The sequence below is a fragment of the Neomonachus schauinslandi genome, chromosome 16 (assembly GCF_002201575.2).
Source record: "Neomonachus schauinslandi chromosome 16, ASM220157v2, whole genome shotgun sequence".
Classification (NCBI taxonomy): Eukaryota; Metazoa; Chordata; class Mammalia; order Carnivora; family Phocidae; genus Neomonachus; species Neomonachus schauinslandi.
In genome coordinates this window covers 10,488,912-10,516,019 of record NC_058418.1, presented here as the reverse complement: position 1 = coordinate 10,516,019, position 27,108 = coordinate 10,488,912, and the positions used below count along the sequence as shown (strand labels likewise).

The window sequence follows — 27,108 nt, the reverse complement described above, 5'->3', positions numbered from 1 at the left end:
AGATGAGACATAGCTTCTTGACATAAGAAAAGTTATTTTAGTCATTCTAGGTCCCAGTCATCTTGAGATCTAAGCCTGACAGGCACTATTTGTCCAAAACACTTTCTTCCTCAAAGAACTTCCTGGGATACGTTGAAATTGCAGAATAGAACTCAGTAGTTAATAATTTTAAGGGAACAAAAGAATGTAAGAATAAACAGCCACTATTAGGCCAGGAGATAGCCTGATCGTATCAGGGACAATCAATCAATGGTAAAACTCGCAGTGCTGATTCAAACGTGAAGAGTGACCGCAAGCACATTCTTGAGTTCTCTTTTCAGGATCTAAACCCCTTTGAGCACCCAGATACCAGACCAACCGGAGCCACAGAATTGATGAAGCTGACCCTTGCCAGCCCTCATGACTTCCATCAGACCTGGGCTCTGTCACCTTAAGATGACTTTTGCCCCCCAATTCCAGGCTGAATTCCCCACTGCACAGACCCCTTCATGAATATGTATGCACCGTTACCTTAAAATGTCCCCAGTTTTGTTATTCCAGGAGACACTGCTTTGGAAAATATCCCCCCGTGCTCCCCTCTATTTGTTGCAAGTAAAAATCTTCCTTTTCCTATTTTTGGGCTTGGTTGTATCTTTTGGCTCAATACCCACCAAAAGTGAACCCAGTTTTGGGGAACAAAGATGCCCCGCCACCCCACCCCCCCCCAGAGTCAGGGCTGCCAAATCCCAAACACAGGGTTCAGAATCCAAGACTCCAAGAATCTAGGGCTGCTGAGCCCGAATTGCCCGCCCTGCCAAGGCCAGGAATGTACAGCCCAAGCAGTCCCCCATACTCGGTGATGAACTGCTTGAGCCAATCCCTCTCCGCAGTCAGGGACGCTTGGCCGAAACACTTATTCCCCCAAACCCGAGCCAACCCGCCCCGGGCCAGAGATGCACATTCCAAGACTGACACCAACCCCAACGCGGGGATGCACAGCCCCTATCCCGAAACCTGCAGCGGCGCTACCGGAATCAGTCCCCCCGAAACCGAGCTCAAGCTCTCCCACCTCTTCCCAGGGAATGCTGGGCGAGCCCCTCAACAGCCCGCCCCGCCGAGGAGGCTCTTCCATTGGCCACCAGTCCCCGCTTCCAACTCCTCCCACCCGTCGACAGGGCCGGGTCACAGCTACACACACCCTCCACCCCCATCGCCCCCGACGCCGCCGAAGCGGGTGCGGTCCGGGCCGGACTCACCTCAGCGCCGCAGACAATGTCGCCCCAAGCGAGCGCCTGTGCCCAAAGCGCATGCTCAAGGAAGCCTGTGGACTACAACCCCCAGAAGGCCCTGCGCCGCAGCGCAGCCGCGTCGGGCGGCTCCCTGGGGATCCGTGGCCCCACTGGGGCCACCCGCACTCTTGCCATTTATTTAAAACAATAAAATTAATAATAATAATGGTGATAAAGTAACAGTGAAATGTTAACAGTAATTAAGACAAATCACTCTCCACCCGTGATATAAAGGAGGGGCAAGATCCAATATTCCACCACCTGGAAATGAGCACTTGTTCCCAATTTAGTGAAAACCCTTACAGGTTCTTATTCTGCGGACACACCCCATAAAAAACTCATTTAAATACCCATTTCACGGTTTGTTTCTATTGAAGGGGACTCTGGAAAATCTTCCACACTTGAGAGTTCAGAGTCCTCTCATGTTTCCGCTTCTCTGGTAAAGCAGAGAGGATTATTAACACCCAGTGCCTTCTGTTTTGAATTAGGGAATAACACGAGTCGGGAGTGGGGAGTGGGGGGTGGGGGGTAGGGAGGGAGTCTCTTATAAGAGACCTATTTCCACAAATCACGGAGACATGGAAAGGTTTCAGATTCCCTTTGAGAAGTCTCCCCTGGTGGCATTTACTTTTTGCATTTTAAGATTACTGTTAAAGGAAGTATGTTTTGTGCCCTCACTGGGTAAGAAAACTGTATAAGGATTTCACCAGAAACCCACAGTTCTGGCCTGGAAGAAAAGCACACAAAAACGGGTGAGAACATATTCTCTTTTTGCCAGCTCTAGTCCTGGACTAGACAGGTAATTGCGGACCCCCACCTCCAAGCAGTGGGCAGGATATCCAGCTACATAGCTTGGCGTTGCAACTCATGGCACATACAGGGACAGCGAAATTCTCTTGGCCTCGCTCTGTCTTTTGATATCTTGACATTAGTTTCATCGTGATTTTAAAAAAATCTAGTAAGATCTGCCACAGAGGCGGGAGTGACCCTTAATTTTGGGAGATCCTAAAACTACTGGATGAAGAGGTTTCCTTTCACATGCCTCAGTAATATCTGTGATAAATATGTCAACTCTCCACAACCTAGTTCATTTATTCCCTTTTAGCTTCTCCTTTTTGACCTCATTTTCTACTACTTTCTCGCTTGTGCGTTCTGGCCCAAACACCTTAACAGTTGTATCCCCAGTGCTTAGACACATAGTATCTACTGATTAACCAAATGTCAGTCAGAAGTAAAAATTCAAGGGGTTGAATATGATCTGCATGTGCTCCTGATGGCCAAATTACACAATACAATGTTACACTGTGACCCTGGGGTCCAAGGCAATGACAGGCTTAGGTGTTTCCAGTGCTCCGAGGGACACATCTGGATGCAGGAGATCTCCCAAGTGAGAATAAACCAAATTTAATTTCTGACCTACCATCATACCACCTCATCCTAGTGGGCTAGTAGACTATCTCACTTAGTTGGCGTACTTCATTCTCCATCTCCTGATGGAATAACACTAGGTTGGGTTTTATACCTGAGATATTTATATTCAGGCTGAGGACTGTTCTGAGGAACAGTTACAATTTGTCTGGACCCATAAAATCTACTTGTAACTAGGTATCTTGGGTGGCTCAGTCGGTTAAGCGTCTGCTTTCGGCTCTGGTCATGATCTCAGGGTCCTGGGATCGAGCCCCACGTTGGGCTTCCTGCTCAGCAGGGAGCCTGCTTCTCCCTCTCCTCCCCACTCATGCTCTCTCGCTATCTCTGTCTCTCTCTCTCTCAAATAAATAAAATCTCTTAAAAAAAATTTTTTTAAAGGAAACGTATCTAAAGTCTCTGACTCTACCTTCTAAAATGATCACGTCACCCTGTTGGTAGGATACAACATTACTGTCACAATCAACTCTATATTCTATACCAGACTTACTGCCCCTACCAACCCACTTCAGCTAGAGCCAACTTGTTCACCATCATTCTTTAGAGACTACCAGTTTCTGACTCTGCCCTGCAGATGGTGTTTTTACAACTCCCCAGAGGCCCTGAAACTTGTATTAACCTTCCTACCATGTAACATTCAGAGACTGCAAGAGAATGACAACAGAGGGTGACATCTTACTTCATTGTTCCTGCTGATTTTGCAGAGAAAGCACTGCACTTCTACGTCTGGCTCCAACCAATCCATAGTGGTTACAGCACTCCCCTGACGCTGTTGTATCCCTTGTCGCCACTGACATGGCACCAGCCGATCGGCACCTGGGTAAACTTTAGGCAACCCAGTGGGATCTCGAGGACAGCCTCTAGCAGGTAGAATGGTCAGTACACATCTACAAAGGTCGACTGAACCGAATCATTCTCCCAAGCTGTTAGTAGGTATGGTGGTTTGTTGAAGATCCATCCACAAGTTCTCTGGTACTCCTTGCAAGAGGTGGAACCTAATGCCCCTCCCCAGAAACTTAGTGACTCCTAAGGAAGAGAAGAAAGCAGAAGGGATGGTCATTTCAGAGACTGGGTCACAGAAGGCCCTGCGGCTTCCTGCTTGCGCTCTCCTCTCTGGCCACTTGCTCTGAGGGAAGGCAGCTGCCATGTCATGAAGGCCCTCGGGTAGTCCTGTAGAGGAACCCACGTGGTGAGGAACTCAGACCTTTTCCAACATCCACCGAGGAACTGAGGCCTCCTGTTCAAAGCTCTATGATGCTCAAAGCCATCTTGGAAGCAGATCCTTTAAGCCCTGGTCAAACATTCAGATGACTAGCTGCAGCCAACACGTGACAGCTACTTCCAGGACACTGGGGAGATACTGCCCAGACCAATTTAAGAACCTGTGGTCCTCCCTGTTTTTATCTTATTTTTCCTTCCCTTCCCCTATGTTCATCTCTTTTGTTTCTTAAATTCCCCATATTAGTGAAATCATACAGTATTTGTCTCTCTCGGACTTATTTCTCTTGGCGTAGTACCCTCTAGTTCCATCCACGTCATTGCAAATGGCAAGATTTCATAAAAACAGAGAGGGAGGGAAACCCTAAGAGATTCTTAACTATAGGAAACAAACAGGGTTGCTGGAGGGGAGGTGGGGGGGGGATGGGGTAACTGGGTGATGGGCATTAAGAAGCACACTGGGTTTTATATGCCACTGATGAATCATTAAATTCTACCCCTGAAACTAAAAAAAAAAAAAATTAAAAATTAAAATTTTGGAGCTTTTAAAAAATGCATAAAATAAAACTACAGAAAAAAAAATTTGCGGTCCTCCTTTGGAAATCCATTTAGAGAGCTTAACATATCAACCACAAACCTTGAGGGTCTGAGGGGCAGGGACGGTGTCTACATGTGTTCTTTGGCTATAAAGCCCACCCATGACTAAAATGATGCAGTTGCTATTCCACAAAACACTTGAGACTTTTTCCAAGCCCCTTCAGAAAGCTAACCTTTTCAGCTATGGACACTTTGCTTCTGACCCCCAGACATGGCCCCAGGAAAGGAAGTCAGACTAGAGGAGACATATCCTGGTGCGCTGCCTTCTAGGAAGCCAGGTTTGGGGGCTCACTGGTCCCAGAGGGCCAGAATGCAGAGTGGAGCACCCCGGCTCCTCCCAATTACCCAGACCACCCTCATTTCCGACCAAGCCCAACAAAAATTATGCAGCATCTAATTCACAAATTTCTCAGTTCATTTGTATACCTTATATTTGGTACTAGGTGCTAAGTAAACAGTAGAAAAAGCAACAACAACAACAAAATTATAGAGGTTGTGACATGGATCTTTGACCATAAGGCACTGTTCCACCAGACTAATTTTTTTTAAAAAATAGCTTTACTATTGTTACAAAATTGATATATATACTCTGTGTTAAAAAGTAAAATACGTACAAGTACACAAATGTATTACACACCCCGCATCCCACTTACTAGAGATAAGCAGTTACGATACTAACCTTTCACACATTTTTGTGTCTTTCTCTCTATATAAACGTACGCACGCAAAAAACGTATTAACAAAACGGGGCCATACTAAAATGGCTCTCCAACTTTTCTGGTTCACAAAATGGTTTGTGGGCAACCTTCAATGTCTATGTGGGTGTACCTGAATATTTTTAGTGGTTTTCACTCATTTACATGTGCCTTAATTTATTACACTTGGAGTATTAACATTTTTTTTTTTTTTTGCTATGGTAAGAAAATGCTAACTCAGCCATACGCATACATCTTTTTCCATATGTGCAACTATCTCCCAAGTATCAATTACTACACACTTACTGCCACTTCAAAGGTTATACAAATTTGAACTTGATACACTGACAAATTCTTTCCTAAAAGGCTACTTTTCTTCACCCCCCACCAATAAATTCACAGGTGCAGGTTTCCACAGATCCCCACTGATGGTGGCTTTGGTGACTCTTATTTTTCCACGGCTATTCTGACAAGTTAAAATGGTATTTCTGATTCTTTAAAATGCTCTAATAGTTGTCTTGTCTGTTCAAAAACACTACGAAATGAAACGGGGCAGAAGCATTATATTCATGATAGCAATAAAACAAATTAACCTATAAATTCAATGCAATGCCAATTGGCTTTTGTGTTTAAAACCTGGTAAAATGAGTGGTGCCTGGGTGGCTCAGTCGGTTGAGCGTCCGTCTCTTGATCTCGGGGTCGTGAGTTCAAGCCCCACAGTGGGCTCTGTGCTGGGCATGGAGCCTACTTCAAAACAAAACAGAACAAACCTGATAAAATGAAATGGCTCTGCAGTTCAGCACAACCTCTCTAGGAGAGCAGTTTATCTCTAGGAGATAAAACACATTCACCACCACGTGGCATAAAAAACGTGATGGAGACGCATCACACACACCCGCCAAGAGGGGGGCCCTCCCTCTAACTGTTCCTGCTCTTCTAAAAGCGCCTGGCCTCAACCCACAGTAACATCATCTTTCGATTTCTGTAAAATTGATCTTCTAAAAGGTACACACAATACTGGTTTTAGTAAGGTGACCATTCTTTCCTACATTTGTCCCACCTGTAGGTATTTTCCACCCACCCCCACCCCCACCCAGGAATCCACGTCCACAACCTGCTCCTATCATTTATAAAAGCTCCCTCCTGGGCCGACTCTGATGAGAGTGACGATCTTTGCTGAGGCCCCATCCTACTTCCTGAAGGCCAGTCCGCCGCGCGACAGACTCTCGGAGACAAGGAGGCCTGCGACTCAAGTGCTCTTCCCGTCTCTCGAACTTCTGGGTCTTTCCTTCCTCTGCAGCAAGGGCCGCGTGACCAGGTCAGCCTCCCCCCGCAGCCGACCCTACACACCGCGCTCCCAAAGGCTTCCTCCCGCACTGGCGCTCGGGTGGAGTAGACAGTTCGCGGCGCCACCTGAACGCTCCCCTACTTGCCAGGTTTCTCACTCCCGTGCACTCGCTGATGGTTCCGCAGGCCCGAGCTGTAGCTGAAGCCCCTGCCGCACTCCGCACATGTGTAGGGCTTCTCGCCCGTGTGCACCCTCTGGTGGACGTGAAGACAGGAGCTCCGGCCAAAGCCCTTCCCACACTCCTCACATTTGTAGGGCTTCTCGCCCGTGTGCACCCTCTGATGACCCTGAAGGTGTGAGCTCTGACTGTAGCCCTTGCCGCACACGTTGCATCTGTACGGCTTCTCCCCAGTGTGCACCCTCTTGTGACTGAGGAGCCCCGAGCCGTATCTGAAGCCCTTGCCGCATTCAAAGCACGTGTAGGGTTTCTCGCCCGTGTGCAGCCTCTGGTGGGTGCGGAGATTGGAGCCGTAACTGAAGCCCTTGCCGCACTGCTCACACGTGTAGGGCTTCTTGCCCGTGTGGATCCGCTGGTGCTTGTAGAGGCTCGAGGTGCACCGGAAGCCCTTGCCGCACTCTTCGCATTTGTATGGCTTCTCGCCCGTGTGGACCCTCTGGTGGATGAGGAGCCCCGAGCCGTAACTGAAGCCTTTGCCACACTCGGCGCATTTGTAGGGCTTCTCGCCCGTGTGGGTCCTCTGGTGGATGAGGAGGTCGGAGCTGTAAATGAAGCCCTTCCCGCACGCGTCGCACACGAAGGGCCGCTCGCCCGTGTGGACCCGCTGGTGACTGTGCAGGTCTGAGTTGCGCCGGAAGCCCTTGCCGCACTCGGCGCACTTGTAGGGCTTCTCGCCCGTGTGCACCCGCTGGTGGACGTGCAGGTCCGAGCTGCGGCCGAAGGCCTTCCCGCACTCGCACTTGTACGGCTTCTCACCCGTGTGCAGCCTCTGGTGCCGGAGGAGCCCCGAGCTGTAGCTGAAACTCTTGCCGCACACGTCGCACTCGAAGAGCCGCTGCCCCGTGTGGACGCGCTGGTGCGCCTGCAGGTACGAGTTGTAGCTGAAGCCCTTGTCGCACCTGTCGCACCGGTAGGGCTTCTGGCCCGCGTGCGCCTTCTGGTGCCTGCCAAGCTGCGAGCCGCACGTGAAGGCCTGGCCGCCCCGCGCACGGCCGTAGGGCTGCCCCCCGGGGTGCGCGTGCTGGTGCTTGCGCAGCGCCGACGTGGCGTAGAAGCCCTTGCCGCACTCGCCGCACGCGTACGGCTTCTCGCCCGTGTGCAGCCGCCGGTGCACCTGCAGCACCGAGCTGTAGCTGAAGCCCTTGCCGCACTCGCCGCACTTGTAGGGCTTCTCGCCCGTGTGCACCCTCTGATGCACCAGCAGGTTTGAGCTGCGGCCGAAGGCCTTCCCACACTCCTCGCACGCGTAGGGCTTCTTGCCCGTGTGCACGCCCTGGTGAATGAGGAGGATCGACTGGTACCGGAAGCCCTTCCCGCACACGTCGCAGCTGTAGGGCATGTCCCCCGCAGGGGCCCGGGGCCGGCTGGGCCGCCGCGGGTTCAGCCTCGGGCGCCGGCCGCACTCCTGACTTTCAGAGGCTTTCTCGCCCGAGGGAGTCCTTTGAGGTCTCTCGAGGTGGGCGGTCGGCCTCAAGGCCGGACCGAACTCGTTTTTATGGGGTTTCTCTCTCGAGGGCCCTCTTGGATGAGTGGGAAGGTGTGACTCTTCCCTGAAGCCGTGTCCGCAGTCATTTCTTCTCCGGTCATACTCCTGGGGGCTAGGGCGATGAAGTATCAGCTTTTTAACGCCGTCCTTTCCACACTGATCGCAATTACAGGGTCTCTCTCTTTCGGGTAATCTGCGGTCATCGTGACAACGTGCTATCCAGCTGAAGCCGTGACTGTCCCCCTCATGCTTATATATTGTATCAGGCCTGTCAAGTTTTTTACACCTTTCGCGAATGTTCCACGGCTCATTCACAAAGGCTTTCATCCAAGAATCTTGAGCGGATACCCGTCTTACAGCTTTCCAGGGTGGAAACTCTTGATTTTCTGAGCCGATGGGTCTCTGTAGACTGCCCACCAGATGGTCAATGTGTGAACCCCGAGCAGGTGCTCCTTCCCACCCTTGGCAGGGAGAAGCGTCTTCGGAGAACTGGAAACTTTTCCCTTGAAGATTTACTCTATGATCCTGACTCCCAGTTAATTCACCAGTCACCTGTTCCCAGATTTTCCAGTAGGAGAGCTCTCTGGAGGAAAGGCACTTCAATTCTCTTTCTTGAATATACTCCATTTCCTTTTCATTCTTGTCTCCTATGAGGTGAGAGACAATTCAGAGATGAGAACAAATACAAAATTGGCTCAGGGATCTCAAGCCAGGTCATGCTTTCGGACTCGGGCCAGTAATAAGCCTAGAGCAAAATTCACCTGTGTGTATCGTAACTACCAGGGCACTTCTTTTATGTCTAAAAAAAGGAAGAGGTTCCCGTTAACAAGCTTTGAAGCTAAATGTGAATATGATCCTACTAGTAACAAACTACGTCTCATCATCTACTTGCCAAGCAAGAAATTCCCAACAGATTTCTGCAGAGAAAATTCACTTCTTCACTTACTGCTGTTGTTGTTAACAATAATATGCAACATTATTGAAATGCTCCCTATATGCTGACGATATACATTATTGAAATGCTTCCTATATGCTGACGATATACACCCGCTAACTCCTTTTACCTCCAGAATAACATTGAGGTGGGGACCCTTACCATTTTCGCTTTATGGATGAGGGACCCACGGCACAAAGAGGGTGAGTAACCTGGTGCAGTCACCCCGCCATGCTGTGTGGAAGGGGAGGGTGGGGAGTCAAACACAGAAGTCTGGTTTTAGGGCCGCACTTAGCACTGTCTCCCAGAGTGACTCTAATTCTGGGCATGTGTGAGCTGAACCCGGGGGAGGAAGGAAGCACCGAATCCTCCAAAGTGCACCAGCTGTGTCCTGGTCTTCTGGGAGAATGTCGGTTAGGAATCCACATGACACAAGGCACAGAGGCATAGAAATATTCAACATATCCCTGTCACGGGACTGTGAGTCATCAAATTGTCACGTTTACTGTGTACGTCCAGGTAAGTTAAAAAAAAAAAAAATCTATCCATGCTTTTTGATATTCTTTATTGGTGATTTTTACCTTCAAGGGCCGAAGTAACACAAAACTGTTTATAACTGAGGATGCCTAGGATATAGGAGTTAAATGGGCTCAATGGGTATAAATAGGACATAGGAGTTAACTGGCTTATCTTACACTGCCTGGCTGTTTCTATCAGAGGGAGGCAAGTCCAGGGACCCCCTCTGTCACTCTGGGTATGTGGAGGATGAAGGAAAGCATGAAGGAATCATGAGAAGGTGGGAACTGAGTAGCAGAAATGAGGTCACAGAACAATCACCTACAACGGTATGTGGTGTCCCCAGGGAAGATCGAGGGTTGGAAGGGGCCTTACGTGACAAGCTTACCCCCTCCCTGCCTGCTCAGGACTCCAGGCTCCACGGTTCTCGCCTGGGTGTGCATCTCCTGGATTTTCTCTGTTACCCAAGTCTTTCTGCCTTTTTTCCAAAGGGCACGGTATCTTATCAGGTTTGAAAGGCTGTTGCCCTGAAAATACAAGGCTTAGGCGCATTTTTGAGGTGCAAAAAGTAATCAGAAAATGTAGCCCTAACTCCATGACTTTCAAGCCTTTGAAGGACAGGCAGAGAAAAGATTCGAGATTGGCCAAATGAAACTACTTTATAACAGTTCTATTAAAAAAATGGGATTTAACCTGTATACAAAGACCAGAAATACCCTCTCCCCAGGGAACAAGAACACTCCACTCAAGGTAAGTGTCGATCACCCAGACATTCCCTTACCCACAAAGAGCAGGTTCCTAAAGTTCTCCAGCATCACGTCTCGGTACAACTTCCTCTGGGCGCGGTCCAGCAGCCTCAGCTCCTCCTCGGTGAAGACCACCGCCACGTCCCTGAAGGTCAATGGCTCCTAAAACGTGAAACACCATTAACACAAACACCCGCCAGATGAAAGGTAAAATTGGAGTCACTAGGAAGAGTAGGCAAGCAAGCAGGAAGTTGCTCCACCTGGCAGGTCAAACCAAGTTTTGTTAATGTCTGATGCCAATAATGTCGATTCTAACCAACGGATCTTCCATGGTTAACAAAGAGCAAAGCAAGGAACGCTAACTACTCTTGGCTCAGTGTAAGTAAGCGCTTCTGAAGGCAATTCCATAGAATTACAATGCTTCAGTCATATGGTCTGTTCATTTTACAATTTGACTCTAACTTGCAGAATACCTAAGCTTTTCCTCCACAGCGACTGTACCAACAGCGCATAATGTTAGAGTGCGCATGTCTGCACGCACCCCAAAACCACCTTCTCGGCCAGAATGACTGTTCTTCACCAACCAGCCCCTCGCCCCTCCATCAGCAGTTGGGCAAATCCTGCTCTTTGCTGCCCTAGCCCCCCACCCCCTCCACACACAAGCCTTTTATGGGCCTCCATGTCCTCGCTGAACAGAAGCAACCAGTGGGTGTTTATGCAACCGTATCCACAACCAGATGAGGCCCTTCAAATCGTGCTGTGTCATCCTCAGTTATGAGCCAAGGCCCAAGGTTTTTTGTGAAGGAGAACTGGAGTGTGAATGCTTTACTAATGCAATACTGTGAGCACTGCAGAAATCAAAGTGATTATAAACCCCTGTCCTCAGGGAGCCTGGCTGGCTCAGTCAGAAGAGCATGCTACTCTTGATCTCAGGGTCATGAGTTCAAGCCCCATGTTGGCTGTAGAGATTACCAAATAATAATAATAATAATAATAAACTTGAAAAAAAAAAAAACCCTGTCCTCAAGGATTCTATAAATCAAGACACAGGTTAGCAACGGTCTTCTAAATCACAGTTTGTGATCTTTTCTGTTCCATGGCCTCCTCTGGCAGTCTGGTGATACTTACGGACTCTTACTCAGAATAATGTTGTAAATGCATAAAATAGAACACAAAGGATTGTTTTAAAGGCTAATTACACGGGAATACAATGTTCAAAAATAATAAAACACAAAGGATGTGCTTCTTTGTACACATTCAATATCAAGAATGAATTAACTACTGTAATTTCAAATTAGTAATGAGTGTAAGTAAAATTCTGCAACATCTACACCAGCTAAGACTTAGTGGGGTTGAAAAAACAAAGCAAAATCAGCAAAGGGAAAAGCCCTGTGGGGTGAAGTCTGGAGGAAGCCAGGTGCAAACAGGTATGCTGCTCTAACAAATCGTAGCCATGAATACAACTACACACTGAGCCCCTTGGGTCTGGCAAATCTCTGAACGTGGGGGTGGTCTCAGGGACCCCTGAACCAGGAGGTGAAGTAACCTGGCCATGGTCTCACAGCCAGTTAGAGACAGAGGTCTAGTTCAGGCTGAATGCACAGAGTCTAGTTCCAGAGCCACTAAACCTTAACAACTATAAAGGCCAAGATGTGAGTCACCAGAGGACCAGAAATGAGTCTATAAAGCAGATGATATTAATACCTTATATTTACAGAAAAACTACTGTAAGGCAGGCTCTAGCATTAGTATTTTTTAAAGATTTATTTACTTGTCAGAGCATGAACAGGGGGAGCAGCGGCAGAGGGAGAAGCAGACTCCCCCTCCGAGCAGGGAGCCCGATGCAGGGCTCCATCCTAGGACCCTGGCATCATGACCTGAGCCGAAGGCAGATGCTTAACCGACTGGGCCACCCAGGCGTCCCTCTAGCCTAAGTATTTTTATATGATTGATCTCACTTAATCCTCACAGAACTCATGGAAAATGAGAACTTTCTGGAGTGTCAGGAATGTTCTCTCATCGGCTCTATTATCAGTAACTACTCACAAGGTAGTGACAAGTGCTATCTCCGCTTCACTGATGAGAAACCTGGGGTCTCAGAAAGGGAATATTATTTGTCGAAGATCATACATCTAACAAGAGGTGAGTCAGGACTGAACTCCGGCAGCCTGGCTAACCATGCGGAAACCACTCTACTATCCTGCTGCCCAGTGAGATCAGAGGGGCCAGGCCAGAGGAACCCACCTCCCCATTTTGGAAAAGGAGTGCCACCAAGAGAGCACACTTCCAAGCACAATCCTAGATCAATCCCAAGACTAGAGGCAGTGTAATGGTCAGGAGAAAGCTTGGGCCAGAGGCGCTCTGACAATTAATTAAACCGATGTAGACCTGCCACTATCTCCCGAATCTTTAAATCCAGCCCTGCTGGGGGCGCCTGGGTGGCTCAGTCGGTTAAGCGACTGCCTTCGGCTCAGGTCATGATCCTGGAGTCCCGGGATCGAGTCCCGCATCGGGCTCCCTGCTCAGCGGGGAGTCTGCTTCTCCCTCTGACCCTCCTCCCTCTCGTGCTCTCTGTCTCTCATTCTCTCTCACAAATAAATAAATAAAATCTTAAAAATAAATAAATAACTAAATAAATCCAGCCCTGCTGTCTACACTGAGCCCTGGTGACTCCAACCACCACCTGGGTGTCTAAAGGTATCGTGAAGCAGAAACAGCCCAATCAGAAGTGAGTCCTTCCTCCCAAATAGTTCTGACCTCCCCAACGTGGGTAAACACAAGTACCATCGACCTTCAAGGCAGCCTTGATTCTTTCCTTTTTCTTATTTCCTACATCTAATTCATTAAAAAAAAAAAAAAAATTCCGCCAATTATTATTCCAAAGTAGACTTTAAATCTCTCCGTTTCTCCCCGTCATAACTTCCACCTCTCTAATCTGACTCGTCATCAGCCTTTGCTTGGATGACTGCAGGAACCTTCTCTCAATTCACCCGGCCTACGCCCCTCAAGACACTTGAAAGCAGTGATGTTGTTTTTAACCTTTCTGCTACCTCTCTCCCTTCTAGAATGCCAGCCCCATGAAAGCAGGGGCGTTTTATCTGTTTTGCTCTCTGATATATCACCAGGGCTTAGAATAATGTTTGGCCCATTTTAGGTGTCCAACAAATATTTGCTGGATGAATAGGGAAAGGAGGAATAATAACTTCTGAACTTCAAAAGTACATATTCAAGGGGCACCTGGGTGGCTCAGTCGTTAAGTGTCTGCCTTCGGCTCAGGTCATGATCCCGGGGTCCTGGGATCGAGCCCCGCATCGGGCTCCCTGCTCAGCGGGAAGCCTGCTTCTCCCTCTCCCACTCCCCCTGCTTGTGTTCCCTCTCTCGCTGTGTCTCTCTCTGTGAAATAAATAAAATCTTTAAAAAAAAAAAAAAGTACATATTCAATATAAATAGTAAAACAATACAGAGACATACAAGTAACTCAGTGGACCAGAGTACAGAATGCAGGAACAGTCCCATTAGAGGAAAGCTAAGTCAATATATAGGTATATATATATGTATATATACCTATAGGTGTATATATATATACCTATTAAATACATATACATGTACATGTATAAATATATACAAAATACATAAATGATAAAAGTAGTACTTTAGTTGACCTGCAAATGAATGATAAATATAATAAATGGCACTGTCATGATTGGCTATCCATCTTGAAGAAAATGAAATTGTCAACCTTACACCTCTTACAAAAACAAGTTATAGCCATATTAGAGATTAAAACGTTTTTAAAATCTAAATAAAAACCCATTTACGTGCCTTTTTGTGATTAAGCTTAGAACGGGTAAGGCTAGATATGGAACCAGATTTTCAAAAGGGAACTAACAAATCATTTAACTAGGCGAAAATGTTACACTTCTTTATGGTCAACTCACCATTCACAAAGTCAAGATTGAAAGTTAACTGTTAACACTTTTGATGGGTGAGTTAACAACCCAACTCTTGAAAGAGCTCCTTTCATTAATTAAAGCAAATGGGCGAAAGCCTTTCATAAGCAATTCTCAGATGAGAAAACACAACTGCAGCAAACATATGGAAGATGGTCATCATGCACCCACTGTGTGACGAACTGCGAAATACATGAGAGGTCTTAGCCACGCACCCAGCTCCATCAGATTAGCAAAAATGTTTAGTACTGAGAAAGCCTTGGGGGAAAATCTTGCCAAAAAAAATTTAATCAGAATTCTCAGAAGTGTAGGGGCGCCTGGGTGGCTCAGTCGGTTAAGCATCTGCCTTCGGCTCAGGTCATGATCTCGGTCCTGGGATCGAGCCCCGCATCGGGCTCTCTGCTCAGCAGAGAGCCTGTTTCTCCCTCTCCTTCTGCCTGCTGCTCTGCCTACTTGTGCTCTCTCTCTCTCTGTGTCAAATAAAGAAATAAAAATCTTAAAAAAAAAAAAAAAAAGGAATTCTCAGAAGTGTGTAAAAAAAAAAAAATCACTGCTATGATTACGGGAAAATACAACCTCAAGAGATGCGCTAACCAGAAGAAGGAACAGCACTGAAGTAGAAGCCAGTGAATGAAGCACAGAGCAGCCTCCTGGAATATGATGGAAAATTCCAAAGAGAATAAAAGGTAAAGGATAGGGAAGATAGATCCAGAAGTTACACCTTTAATAACAGGAGTTCCAGGAGGTCCAAATGAATAAAATAATAGTAACAGTAGACATCCAGGCAGGAAAAGAATTAATGTCAGAAGATCGCAGAGCAAGGGCAGAAAGGGATGACCCTTGCAAATGACACTCAGCCAAGCTGCTGTCAATATAAACACAACAGACCTTTCCGGGGGAAAAAAAATGCTAAAGTAACTAGTAAGTCAGAATAAACTCTGTTCACCAGAAGATGAATGGAGAAGCCATGAGAAAAAGACCAGCCCAAGACTGAATACCAGTTCTCAAGGTATGAATGAAGAATTTTCAGCTTAGGCAATTTGCCATTTGGGCATAAAGGGAACAGACATTCTTCAGCATGGGAATGCTCAGTGCGTACAGCCTCCACAAGTCTTCTCTGGGAAAAGCAAATTGTGGAGTCACATTAAGGCAACCAACAGATAAATCAAAATGAAGGCAGGAATGAAGAAACCGGTAAAAAGGACACGTGGTGGACAATGACCTCTAGACACAGAACTGAGACAAGTCCACTGTGGGAATCGGTGGTGACAAATCAGAAGGTAATGATAGTAAAAACAGCATCATATAGGGAGACAGTGGGAAGTAAAGAAGTGTTCATTTCTTCAGCCCTCAGAGTAGGAAGTTCATCAATAACATTTAAAATTAAAGCATAATATAAAAATGACTCAAAGTTTCCAAATTTTTCTATGTCTTTCCATAAAAAAAGAAAGCTTTATAAAATAATCTCATACGTGCTGAAAAAATATGTACTTAAAATTTTACAATTGCTTTGATTTCTTTTTCTTTCGACTTAAAGGAAAAGTTAACACGTATGCATGTATCTACCGTGTGTGTGTGTATTTGTGTGTGTGTGTGTGAGAGAGAGAGAGAGAGAGAGAGAGAAAGTACGAGCATGTGCACATCTTTCTACGTCCTAATAGTTTCATCCACTTTATCTCATTGGACAGCAGCACAAAATCTAGACAAGAGAACAAGTGAAACCATAATAATCCATCAATCCAATGGATGGACATGGACTCCACTCCATGACATTTTTTTTCTTTCTTTGCTGTTATGAACAACACTGCAATGATCATTCTGCAGACACTTGCTCTGATTTAGAATGAACTTGTAGAGTGGGGAATACTGGAGGAGACGCATGCGGAACTTCCAGAAAGTTGCAAATGTGTGCAAGTACCTGTTTCTCCATTGGGTTCACAGTGAATGCTGATCTTTCAAATCTTTGGTCATCTGCTAAAAAAAAAAGAATCCTACCTTGTTTGAATCTGTACTGCTTTGACTAATAGAGGTTGATCGTCTTTTCATATAATTAGTGGCCATTTGTGTTTCTTCTTTTCTTCCTTTCTGAACAAGAATGCTTGGGCATTTGAAACTCTCTTTCAAAAATAAAGATACTATAATTTATAATTTTGTCATAGATGAAATGTCTCTTCCCCGATTATGCTCTCTTTTAACCTTGTTCATGGGGTACTTTTTGGTAGGGTGTATAATCTGGAGACTATAACATCTGTAAATGAATCACAGAAAGGTCCACAGAGGAGAAAAACTCAGAGAAGAAGAATTCATTATCTGGAGAGTCACCTCTCTGCATAACTTAGGCGCAGGCCCTGAGATGAAATGATTATTTATTGGCAGGAGCATGTAGAGAAGAATGGCAAATTACAGCCATACTGACCCAGGTTCAAATCCAGGATTCCCTGCTCATTTCTTCCTTTCTAACCCCAGATCCTATCATCTCTCTCACATGGCTACTTTGTGGATAAATGCAATGAGCAATGTCATTACTCGCCCAATACATTGTTTTCTCTGTTCCCTTTTACCAAGGGAAGGGGATATTTTTACACTCTGATGCCTGGCGTGTTATTTCTGGAGAGAAAAGAGATTTCAACCCACCTGAAACTCGGTCTTGTCCTCCCCATCCTGAGAAAGGGCTGAAGCTTGACAGCGGACAGCTGCAGGAGAAGGAAGCCATGAGACGAGGGGGCTCCCGCCTGGGCTCACGGACCATCTACTGAGACCCCAGCAAGGTCTGCTGCTTCACACACTGGATTCTTCTCCTCCACCTCACTTGTCCTCTCTCCACACTCGGCTCCGATCCTCCCCCGCCACACACCCTTCCTGAACTCTCACCTCTCTCCCGAGGCCTTGAGGTCCAAGTCTCCATGATCGCCTCTCCTAAGTTTTCCCAGAGTGGAAGCAATTTTATTTCTCCTCTGATCTTCCTAATCCGGAGAAGCAGAAGATCCGGGCCTTCTTCATTCTTGAGGCTCTCCAAGTTCTGACAAGGAGCATCACATGGCTTCCTGGGCTCAGAAGGAAGGACCTGCCTCCACCTTCACGCTCCACAGCCTGGTTGGTTCCCATGTTCCAGGGACCTGTGGGCTCAAGAGGGGAACTCGAATTTATCCAGTCCTTTCTTCTGGCCCCCACAGCTCTGGGTCTCCAGTATGGTGCACACCCTCTGAATACCATTCGTTTGGTGGACGTTTACTGAGTCGCCATATGCATAGTCCCTGCTCTGGAGAGACTCATGGTCCACAGGGTCAAGGACACTGCAGATGGCTGAAGACAGTCCGAGAAGTTTCACGGGAGGGCCTATCAGCAGAAGTGTTCCAGTGAGACACAGGGCCCTACAGAAGGGTGCAGACGCCACAGACCAAGACCTGTGTTTTGTGAAGGAGAATCTGGAGTGTGAACGCTTTACTCATGCAATACTGTGAGCATTGCAGAAATAAAAACGATGAAAAATACCTGTCTTCGGGGCGCCTGGCTGGCTCAGTGGGAAGAGTGTGCTACTCTCGACCTCAGGGTCGTGACTTTGAGCCCCACGTTGGGTGTAGAGATTACCAAAAAATAATAATAAAAATAAAAATAATAAACTTAAAAAAAAATCCCTGTCCTCAAGGATTCTATAAATCAAGATTCAGGTTAGCAAAGGTCTTCTAAACCAGAGTTTGTGATCTTTTCTGTTCTATGGCCTGATTTGGCAATCTGTTGATACTTACGGACTCTTACTTAGAATAATGTTGTAAATGCATAAAATAAAACACACAGGATGACTTTAAAGCCTAATTATACTAGAATACAACATTCAAAAATAATAAAACGCCAGGGATGTGCTTCTTTTTATACATTAAATATCAAGAATTAATTAACTACTGTATTTTCAAAATAGTAATGAGCATAAGTAATATTTTGAAACACCTGCACCAATTATAATATAAAAATATCTATGATTTACATGGATAACAGATTCATGGGTTCTGAACTATTGTGGTTTGTCGCCTGCATTCATAATTACAGGAAATGCTAATTTTCAGTTCAACTTGTACATATTTCTTCCCCACTCAAGCTCATGAACCCCCTGCATTATGCCCATGGACTGGAGTTCAAGAGCTCCTCTTCTAAGTGAGACCTTCTCCTGCTGCCACCAGATTGAATTAGTCACTCTGGGACCCAGAACCACTTTAAGTTGCTGGCTTGCCACCTTTAACACAGGGCCCTGTTAAGATCTCTACATCATCAGGGCGCCAAGGGGGCTCAGTTGGTTAAGCAGCTGACTCTTGATTTTGGCTCAGGTCATGATCTCAGGGTCCTGGGATCAAGCCCTGTGTTGCACTAAGTGGGGAGTCTGCTTCAGGAGTCTCTCCCTCTGCCCCTCCCCTCTCTTGTGCTCCCTCTCTCTCTCTCTCCCCCCCTCTGAAATAAACAAATCTTTAAAAAAGAGAGAGAGAGATCTCCAAATCATCAATGGAATGGGGCCTTCTTCCTTTATTCATGTTCTCCATTTTGCACAGGCCCGGCACATTGGACACGTTTAACAAATTCCATCAATGGGATGTGAAGCCCAGAGATGACCGGAACTCTCGGAACCAGTCAGTAGGTAGCACAAACACACGGACTGTGAGTTCCCTCCTTTCCCCTCTTTGCCTGATCTGCTTTCTCCTGAGACCCAAGCCACAGGGCAGTTTCAGACAAGCAGATACGCACCCTTGGGGGGCCCACTCCAAGATACTCCCACAGTGGACGGCTTCAGGAGCTCAGGTCTCCACTTTGCCCCATAACCGTCGGTCCCAGACCACTTGCCCAGCCCGCTCCGGCAAGTGCCTCCCTGTCTCCCACGATTTGTGCACTGCCCTGCATGAGGGACTGCCCTCTGAAGCAAGTGTGCAAGACTGGGCCACCTACTAACCTCCTACGGGGAGGACAAAAATCTGTAACAGGGTCCTCCAGACCAATGCCATTGAAATTCAACTCCTCAAGACCTTCCAGGATTGTGCTCCAGAAACCTAGCCTGCTCAAAAATCACCACGAGAGATTGTTGAAACAGACTGCTGGAGCCCACCTCCAAAGATTCTGATTTAGAAGCTCCGCAGTGGAGCGCAAGATTCTGTTTCTAACAAATTCCCAGGTGATGCTGATACGGCTTCTCCAGGCGCACGGTTTACAGGTACTAACACCCTCGAGCTTCCTCTGACTGGCTGGCTTTCGGGGCTTCCAGGGGTTTCTAGTTTATACAGAATTTCCTGTGGTTCCTCCTCATATCCCCGACCTCCAAAAATCAGAACTGCCTCAAGCTTTAGTGCATGAAGTTCTTCTCTATCTCTACTCATTCACTTCCTCAGTGAACACATCCAGCCTCGGGACATCAGAAAGCGTCCATATGCCGATGACTCAAGGCCAACTTGACATGTCCACTTGGCTGTCTAAAAGATGTCTCAAACTTACCTCGCCCAAAACCAAACACCAGATTTGTCTTTTCAAATAAGCCGGCCACATATTTTGAAATGATCTTTGATTTTTTTCTTCTCTTTTTCATACACCACATCCAACCATCAGCAAAAACCTTCAAATGATCGCCAGCATCTGACCAATTCTCTATTACAGTCCAAACCACCGTCATCTCTTGCCTTAACTACTGTGACTGACTCCTAACTGGTCTCTCTGCTTCTATTCCTGTCCCCCTACAATCTACTTCCTACACGGCAGCCGAGATGATCTTTTTTTTTTTTTTGAAGATTTATTTATTTATTTGAGAGAGAAAGAGAGCACGCGTGCAACGGAGCGCAGGTGCACAGGAGGAGGGGCAGAGGGAGAGAGAGAATCTCAAGCAGGCTCCCCGCTGAGGGCAGAACCTGATGCAGGGCCCATATGACCCTGAGATCATGACCTGAGCTAAAATCAAGAGTTGGACGCTTAATTGACTGCACCACCCAGGCGCCCCAGCCAGAATGGTCTTTTAAATATACAAGTAAAGGTATGTCACTCCTCTGGCCAAGAACTTCACCTCGCTCAAAACCTTCACTAAAGTCCTTTCAATGTCCCAAAGACCCTACACTATCTGACCTCCCAATACCCAATTTCCCATTTATCCTTCCTCTTTCTCATTCTGCTCAGCCTCTCTGGCCTCCTTTCTGTTCTTCACATAGACCAGTCAGTCATGCCCCCACCTTGGGGCCTTCACTGCCGTTCCCTTTCCCCAGTGTCACGGGCCTCTCACTTCCTTTGGGCCCCTACTCACCACCTTTCCAGTGAAATCACCACCTTTCCAGTGAAATCACCACCTTTTTACTGAAATCATCCCTGATTATCCTACTTATGATTGCAAGTCCCTCTGCCAGCCCTCCCAAAGCAGCTTCCCTGCTTCATTTTTCCACTTATCACCTAACCTACCATCTGTGTGTCTTGTTTACTACCGTTCTGTACCCACGAGAATAGGAGCTCTATGAGGGCTGGGATTTTAGTCTGCTCTGGGCACAATGTAGGTACCCAATACATACTTAAACAGAAACTGGGACTGAAGTGAACTCAGCCTGCTGATCCTGGGATCCTGGGTTCTTTGATACCAGCTCCAGAGCAGAAGGGTTTTGTTTTGCCATGTGTTAGCTTCGTCAGTTACAGGCTAAGGACCACGCTGGGCCTGTTGGGACATAGTGGTGATCAGGGCAGGCAAGGACTGCGCTCGAGGAGCTGACATCCTAGCTGGGAAGACAGCACACATTCACTGATATTCTACTATGTGTCAGGAGCTTAGGTTTAAAGAAAGATATACTCTTTTACCATATGGAGCTCACAATGTGGAGGGAAAGAAGATGACTAATATCACTGGTGACACAGGCCAGTGGGATAAAGGGGTAATGGGAGTAAGAGACACTGGCGAGGTAGAAATAACAGGACTAGATGAATGAGTACATGTGCGGATGAAAAGGAGAAATCAAACAGGAGTCTGGAGTTGAAGTTTAAGGAAAACAGGTAAATTATGGTGTTTCAATCCAGACAGCCAGACGAGAGGCAGGGTTGGGAAGCTGCAGGTCTTGACTCTCAATACTGGAGTGGTCAAACGGCCTGGGGGTACGTTCTGGCTCAGCCACTTTGTAGCTGTGTGAACACTAGAAGAGAGACAAATCTCTGAAGAAGTCTGTTCTTTCTGCTGTGAAGACAGTACTTCTTACTCACAGAGTTGGAAGAATTCAGTCTTTCTCTCTCACAAACGTACACATGGATACCTATTGAATAAAGCTCATGCCTAGTACGGGGCACACTGAAAATCCTCAGCCAACTGACGGTCTCCAAGGCCTGCATGAAAATAAATCAGCCGTGCAAAGGTTTGGGATGGGAAGAGAACAGAGGCAGGGGCAGGTGCAAAGGCCCTGACTTCCGGTTATAACACCTCAGCATAACTGGTATATAACAAGCACTTAGTTAATGCATACCATTACAGTTACTATAATTATTTCTTCCCTGTACCTAGCACAGCCCTGAAGCAGTGTAAGCCTGAGTGATTTACTGACTAAATGAAAATAATAGAAGCCAGGGAGAGAATACACTAAATCAAGACACCAGGAAGTTCCCCCAACTTTAGGAAAAAAAAAAAAAAACATTTCTGGGGGGAAGGCAGCCATGGCTGAGGGGCCTGAATGGGCATTTGTCAAGACCACGGTATGAAGAGTAAGGTCAGGAGAGGGGCCCTTGTTTGGGAAGAGAGCTGGCATTGCCATAAAATAACAAGAAACCGAAATTCTACTCACCTGGAGCTGAAGAGACCAGGGGTTATTCCTTTCTCTTCCATGCAATTCTCTCTGAGAAAGGAACAGTCCCAAGAAGGCAAGGCCATGAAATAAAAATGAGCCAGGAGGTAACATGATTTTATCACCCTTCCCAACACACAACAGGGAGAAATCTCTGAGTGCAAGCTGAATGTAATCTAGCCTTCCTGTAATCTACTCCTACCACCAGGAAGGGGACCTCCCTCCCTCCCTCCCTCCCTCCAGGGCTCGAACAGAGAACCCACGCCATTCCTGCCGTGGGCCTTGTCTACAAGCCTGCACTCACTGTAGCTCCCAGGAGACAGTCAGATGGGCCCACAGACACATGAAAAGATGCTCAACATCACTCATCAGGAAAATAAAAATCAAAACCACAATGAGCTATCACCTTGCATCTGTCAGAATGGCTAGAAGCAAAAAGACAAAGTAACAAGTGTCGGTGAAGATGTGGAGAAAAAGGAATCCTGGTGATACAGACTGGTGCAGCCACCGTGGAAAGAAAGCAGTATGGAGGTTCCTCAAAGAATTAAAAATAGAACTACCATATGATCCACTAATTCTATTAGTGGTTTTTACCTAAGAAACAAAAACACTAATTTGAGCAGATATATGCACCCCTGTGTTTACTGCAGCATTATTTACAACAGCCAAATTACGGCAGCAACCCAAGTGTCCAGCCACAGATGGCTAAAGATGTGGTATTTGTATATATAATGATACACACATCATTGTATATACAATGATGACATACATGTATGTCAGCCATACAAAAGGGTGAAATCTTGCCATTCCCAACAACATGGCTGGACCTCGAGGGTATAATGCTAAGAGAAATGAATCACCTAGAGAAAGACAAATACCATATTATTTCCCTTAAATATGGAATTTAAGAAAAAACACAAAAGAACAAAGAAAAAAAAGAGACAAAAAGCCAGACAAACACAGAGAACAAGCTGGTGGTTGCCATGGAGAGGTCGGCGGAATGAGAGGACACCTATCTTGATGAGCACTGAACAATGTACAGAACTGTTGAATCATTATACGCCTGAAACTAACATAGCTGTGTAGGTTTAAAACTATTTTTAAACGCCTAAATATATACCTAAAGATATACCATGTTCATGCAATTAAAGACTCCAGGTTGTTATCTGTTCTCTCCGATGCAATCTCAAGCAAAATCTCAACAAAATCTCAGTCTTTTTGCAAAATTTGACATGCTGATACTAAAATATATATTGAAATTAAAAAAAAAACAAACCTAGAATAGTCAAAACAATCCTACTCAAAGAAGGAAAACTCTGGACAAAATTTGGACTCATTCTTTCTGACTTCAAGATTTATTCTAAAGCTACAGTAATCAAGAAATAGTGGTATTTTTAAAAAGATTTTATTTATTTGTCAGACAGAGAGAGCGCACAAGCAGGGGGAGCGACAGAGGGAAAAGCAGGCTCCCCACTGAGCAAGGAGCCGGATGCAGGGGCTCGATCCCAGGACCCTGAGATCATGACCTGAGTTGAAGGCAGACGCTTAACTGGGCCACCCAGGCATTCCAAGAAATAGTGATATTGACAACAGTGGAGAAATAGATCAATGCGAAGAGTCTTTTCAGCCTATGGAGTTGGAACAATTGGAAAAAGTCTTATGTACCCCTCCTTTAAGTCATACACAAAGATTCATGCAATATGGGTTAAAAATCTACTATTAAAAAAAAAAAATCTGAATTAAGAGCTGTGACTCTCCTAGGCTGTGTGACACAGTGGAATTCAACCCGTGTGCCTCGGACGCTGTAAAAAAACAGACCTAGCACCACCACATCAGCAAAATAACCGCTTAAAACTTCTACGGCGCTTAATAACTCTCAAGGGAACACATACAGAACATGAAAATTCAACTTCTGCAGCTCCTTATGGAAATGACTTCACAGAAAAGTCTGAAATTCATACAGAAGTGGGTGTGCGGCTACCATGAAAGAAGTCCAGATATCGTCAATCGGAGACTGCCTGCATTGGAGTCTCCCAAACCGAGCGATGCCGGTCTCAAAGCCACAACTGCTGACCTGGAACTGCTCCTTCCAAGTCTGGGGGAGGGGGTGCCCAGCGCTGCTGCCCGAGCCCCGCCCCCCATCCCAACCCGGGATGCCCAGGTCATCCGCCTCCTCAAACCTCTCCTTCGCCAAGCGGAGCTGACGAAATCCCCTGGCTCTGACCTCCGCCACACGTCCCCTTCCCCCAGATCCTAAACACCCGGCCCCTGTCCCTGCGGCCGGAACGAAGACTTCCAAGAAGCCCCACGTCCCATAACCTACTCACCATCGCAGAAGAAATTATGGCAGCGCTGCGGTGGCCGGAAGCGGAAGTGGGCGACTCGGGAGGGCCCGGACTACACTTCCCAGAATCCTCTGCGGCGCGCGGTCTCTTATTTAGAAGTCCAGCCGGTGACGTAAAAAAGCGTACACCTGGAGCCCCGCCCAAGGCCAGGTGCAAGGCGGAGTGCCCAGCAGGTGTACCCTGGTCTGTGGGAGGACACACGAGGTTCTGGCTCTCAGCTTTGGAGCACCCCACTACACCTTTTTTCTCTTTCCTTAAAAAAAAAGTTATTAGTCGCTGCTAACATGTTCACGTTGTAGAAAATCTGACACTACTCTCCAACAAACAAATCCATAATCCCATCACCAGGGGATATAAAGCATTGATGTTTTGGTGTAAATTTTATATGTATGCAATATACATTTTAATTATATATATTTTAATTCCAAAAGCACTGCATGATCAACGTTAAGAAAAAAAATTGCAGGGCGCCTGGGTGGCTCAGTTGGTTAAGCGACTGCCTTCGGCTCAGGTCATGATCCTGGAGTCCCGGATCGAGTCCCGCATCGGGCTCCCTGCTTGGCAGGGAGTCTGCTTCTCCCTCTGACCCTCCTCCCTCTCATGCTCTCTGTCTCTCATTCTCTCTGTCTCAAATAAATAAATAAAATCTTTAAAAAAAAAAAAAAGAAAAAAGAAAAAAAATTGCAATCTACTTTATGAGAGAGTGCCTTTGATATACAAACAAACCAATCCAGAGCCCACACCCCCAACCATGTCGTTTATCAAACTCACACACCAAGGCAATAATCCTTTGCCCTAAATCAATCCAGGACCAGGTACTGGACACCGAGGAACCACGCCTATAGCCCGTAGCCCACCAAAATTATTTAAATTATCCAATCCTAAACTTATTCATTATATTTACCCCGATTCACCCATTCCTTCCCATGAAGACCCAATAAAGGCTCTGGACCATGTTCTCTCCTCCTCTTCTGTCTCCTGATCAATCCTGGTCCTTCTCCGTAAGGCCCTGAGTGGTGTGCCATACCTTCTGTTTCTAGGGATCTGTGAGTATAAACTTCTTTCTTTATGACGATCATTTCTGTATCTGTGTGTCTTACCATGCCTGAATAAAACAGTGGTCCATCTGGCCAAGGTGGTTTTACCTGTTAACAGTTCAATCTGTTGCTTTAATAATCCATTTTTTTCTTTTCTTTTCTTTTTAAAGATTTTACTTATGTATTTGACAGAGAGAGACACAGCGAGAAAGGGAACACAAGCAGAGGGAGTGGGAGAAGGGGAAAAAGGCTTCCTTCTGAGCAGGACCCTGGGATCATGACCTGAGCCAAAGGCAGACAGACACTTAACGACTGAGCCACCCAGGGGCCCCAATCCATTTTTTTCTATTAACCCTGCTACTTGTGTGTTATAGGAGAGATGAAACTTCCACTTAATGGTATGTTTTTTGCCTAGTCTGGCATATTTTGACCTTTGAGATGTAACGCCCAATTACTATCTATTTAATGAAGGTATCTATACACAGTACTCAGTTTCTCTAATCCCCTAATGGTGGCAGCCTGGTTTATATGGTGGCAGGAAAAAGCTTGGGTTAAGCCAGATGCAGTGTCCATATAAACCAGTCATATTTAGAACCCTCACTCGTGGGGGAAGGAGGGATATAATCAATTTGCCAATCCCTCACCAGTTGGGAACTCCAGTGAATGGTCCCATATATACTTTTGGCAGTTGCCTTGGGTGTTGTTTAGAACATACAGGACAGGCTCTTGATGCATTAACCAAGGGCAATCTAGCATCCCTGGCAATATGCCATTCCACCTGGGCATTGCAATGGCCACTCTTTCTATCTGCTCAATATGCTGTATCTATTGAAGGCTCAGTAGCTAAAGCTTGTACCTGAGCGAGGGCATCAGCTTCCTGATTGTAAGGGTGTATCAGCACCTTGTGAGCCAGGACATGGAAAACAGTGAGGGCTGTCTTAGGCTCTTGTGGATGGACCCGAAGTCTTTCCATGTATCTTGACCCAGCAAGAGATTATTATTCATAACCATCCACCCCTCAGCTTCCCATTGTCCAAGTCATAGGGTTAATCCCTGTAGAGCAGCCCAGTTGTCAGTGTAGGAGGGTTAACGGCCAGGGCTCCTGAGTAATCAATCACCAGCCAGACTGCTCTGAGCTCAGGCCACTGGCTGCTATGGTTTGTTTCTGTTTCCATCCAGATGGTGTTGGTGTTGGGCTGAAGAGGACTGCAGTCTGTGTGGGTGGGTTCCCTTAACTAGGCCCATCTGTATACCAAGCATCAGTAGGAATCTCCCCTGCCCCTTCCTTACAGGCTGTGGGTCTGCCATAGAAATAGTGGTGGGGCATCTAGAGGATAAATATCCTCCATAGGGCCTAGGAGCACCCCATTTCTAGAGACAGTGGTCTTGTGGACAGAGCACTCCTCTGATGCAAATAGACACACCACTTAGTCAAGTGGGGGTTTGAGCCATGGTGAAGGTGGGTTGAGGGAACATATATTTAACCCACCTCTTGCTAGGGAAGTTCTCATCGCAATGGGTTGCTCCTCGGTGAGAGGCTCCACCTGGAGGAGTGCTGTGTGCTCTGCTGGGAGCTGTTGCTCTAGGGGCCTGTAT

The 27,108-nt window shown here is 46.5% G+C and overlaps 1 protein-coding gene and 1 long non-coding RNA gene across 2 annotated transcripts in view; both read right to left on the bottom strand.

Moving 5' to 3' along the window:
- ZNF229 (zinc finger protein 229) overlaps positions 1-17,276 on the bottom strand; it is a 36,419-nt gene extending 19,143 nt beyond the window's left edge. Inside the window, exons 1-4 of the mRNA XM_044911369.1 lie at positions 17,233-17,276; positions 16,996-17,054; positions 10,438-10,573; positions 6,633-8,871 (exon numbers count right to left, since the gene is read on the bottom strand). Coding sequence (XP_044767304.1) covers positions 6,633-8,871; positions 10,438-10,573; positions 16,996-17,054; positions 17,233-17,266 — 2,468 coding nt within the window. The 5' untranslated portion in view covers positions 17,267-17,276. The remainder of the gene's footprint in view (positions 1-6,632; positions 8,872-10,437; positions 10,574-16,995; positions 17,055-17,232) is intronic.
- A 191-nt stretch (positions 17,277-17,467) lies between these two features.
- On the bottom strand, positions 17,468-24,493 carry LOC110572901. The gene is made up of 3 exons (XR_002479885.1): positions 24,458-24,493; positions 22,131-22,181; positions 17,468-17,477 (listed from the first exon to the last, which is right to left on the bottom strand). It is a non-coding gene; the product is annotated as an uncharacterized LOC110572901 (long non-coding RNA).
- Positions 24,494-27,108: the final 2,615 nt, after the last annotated feature.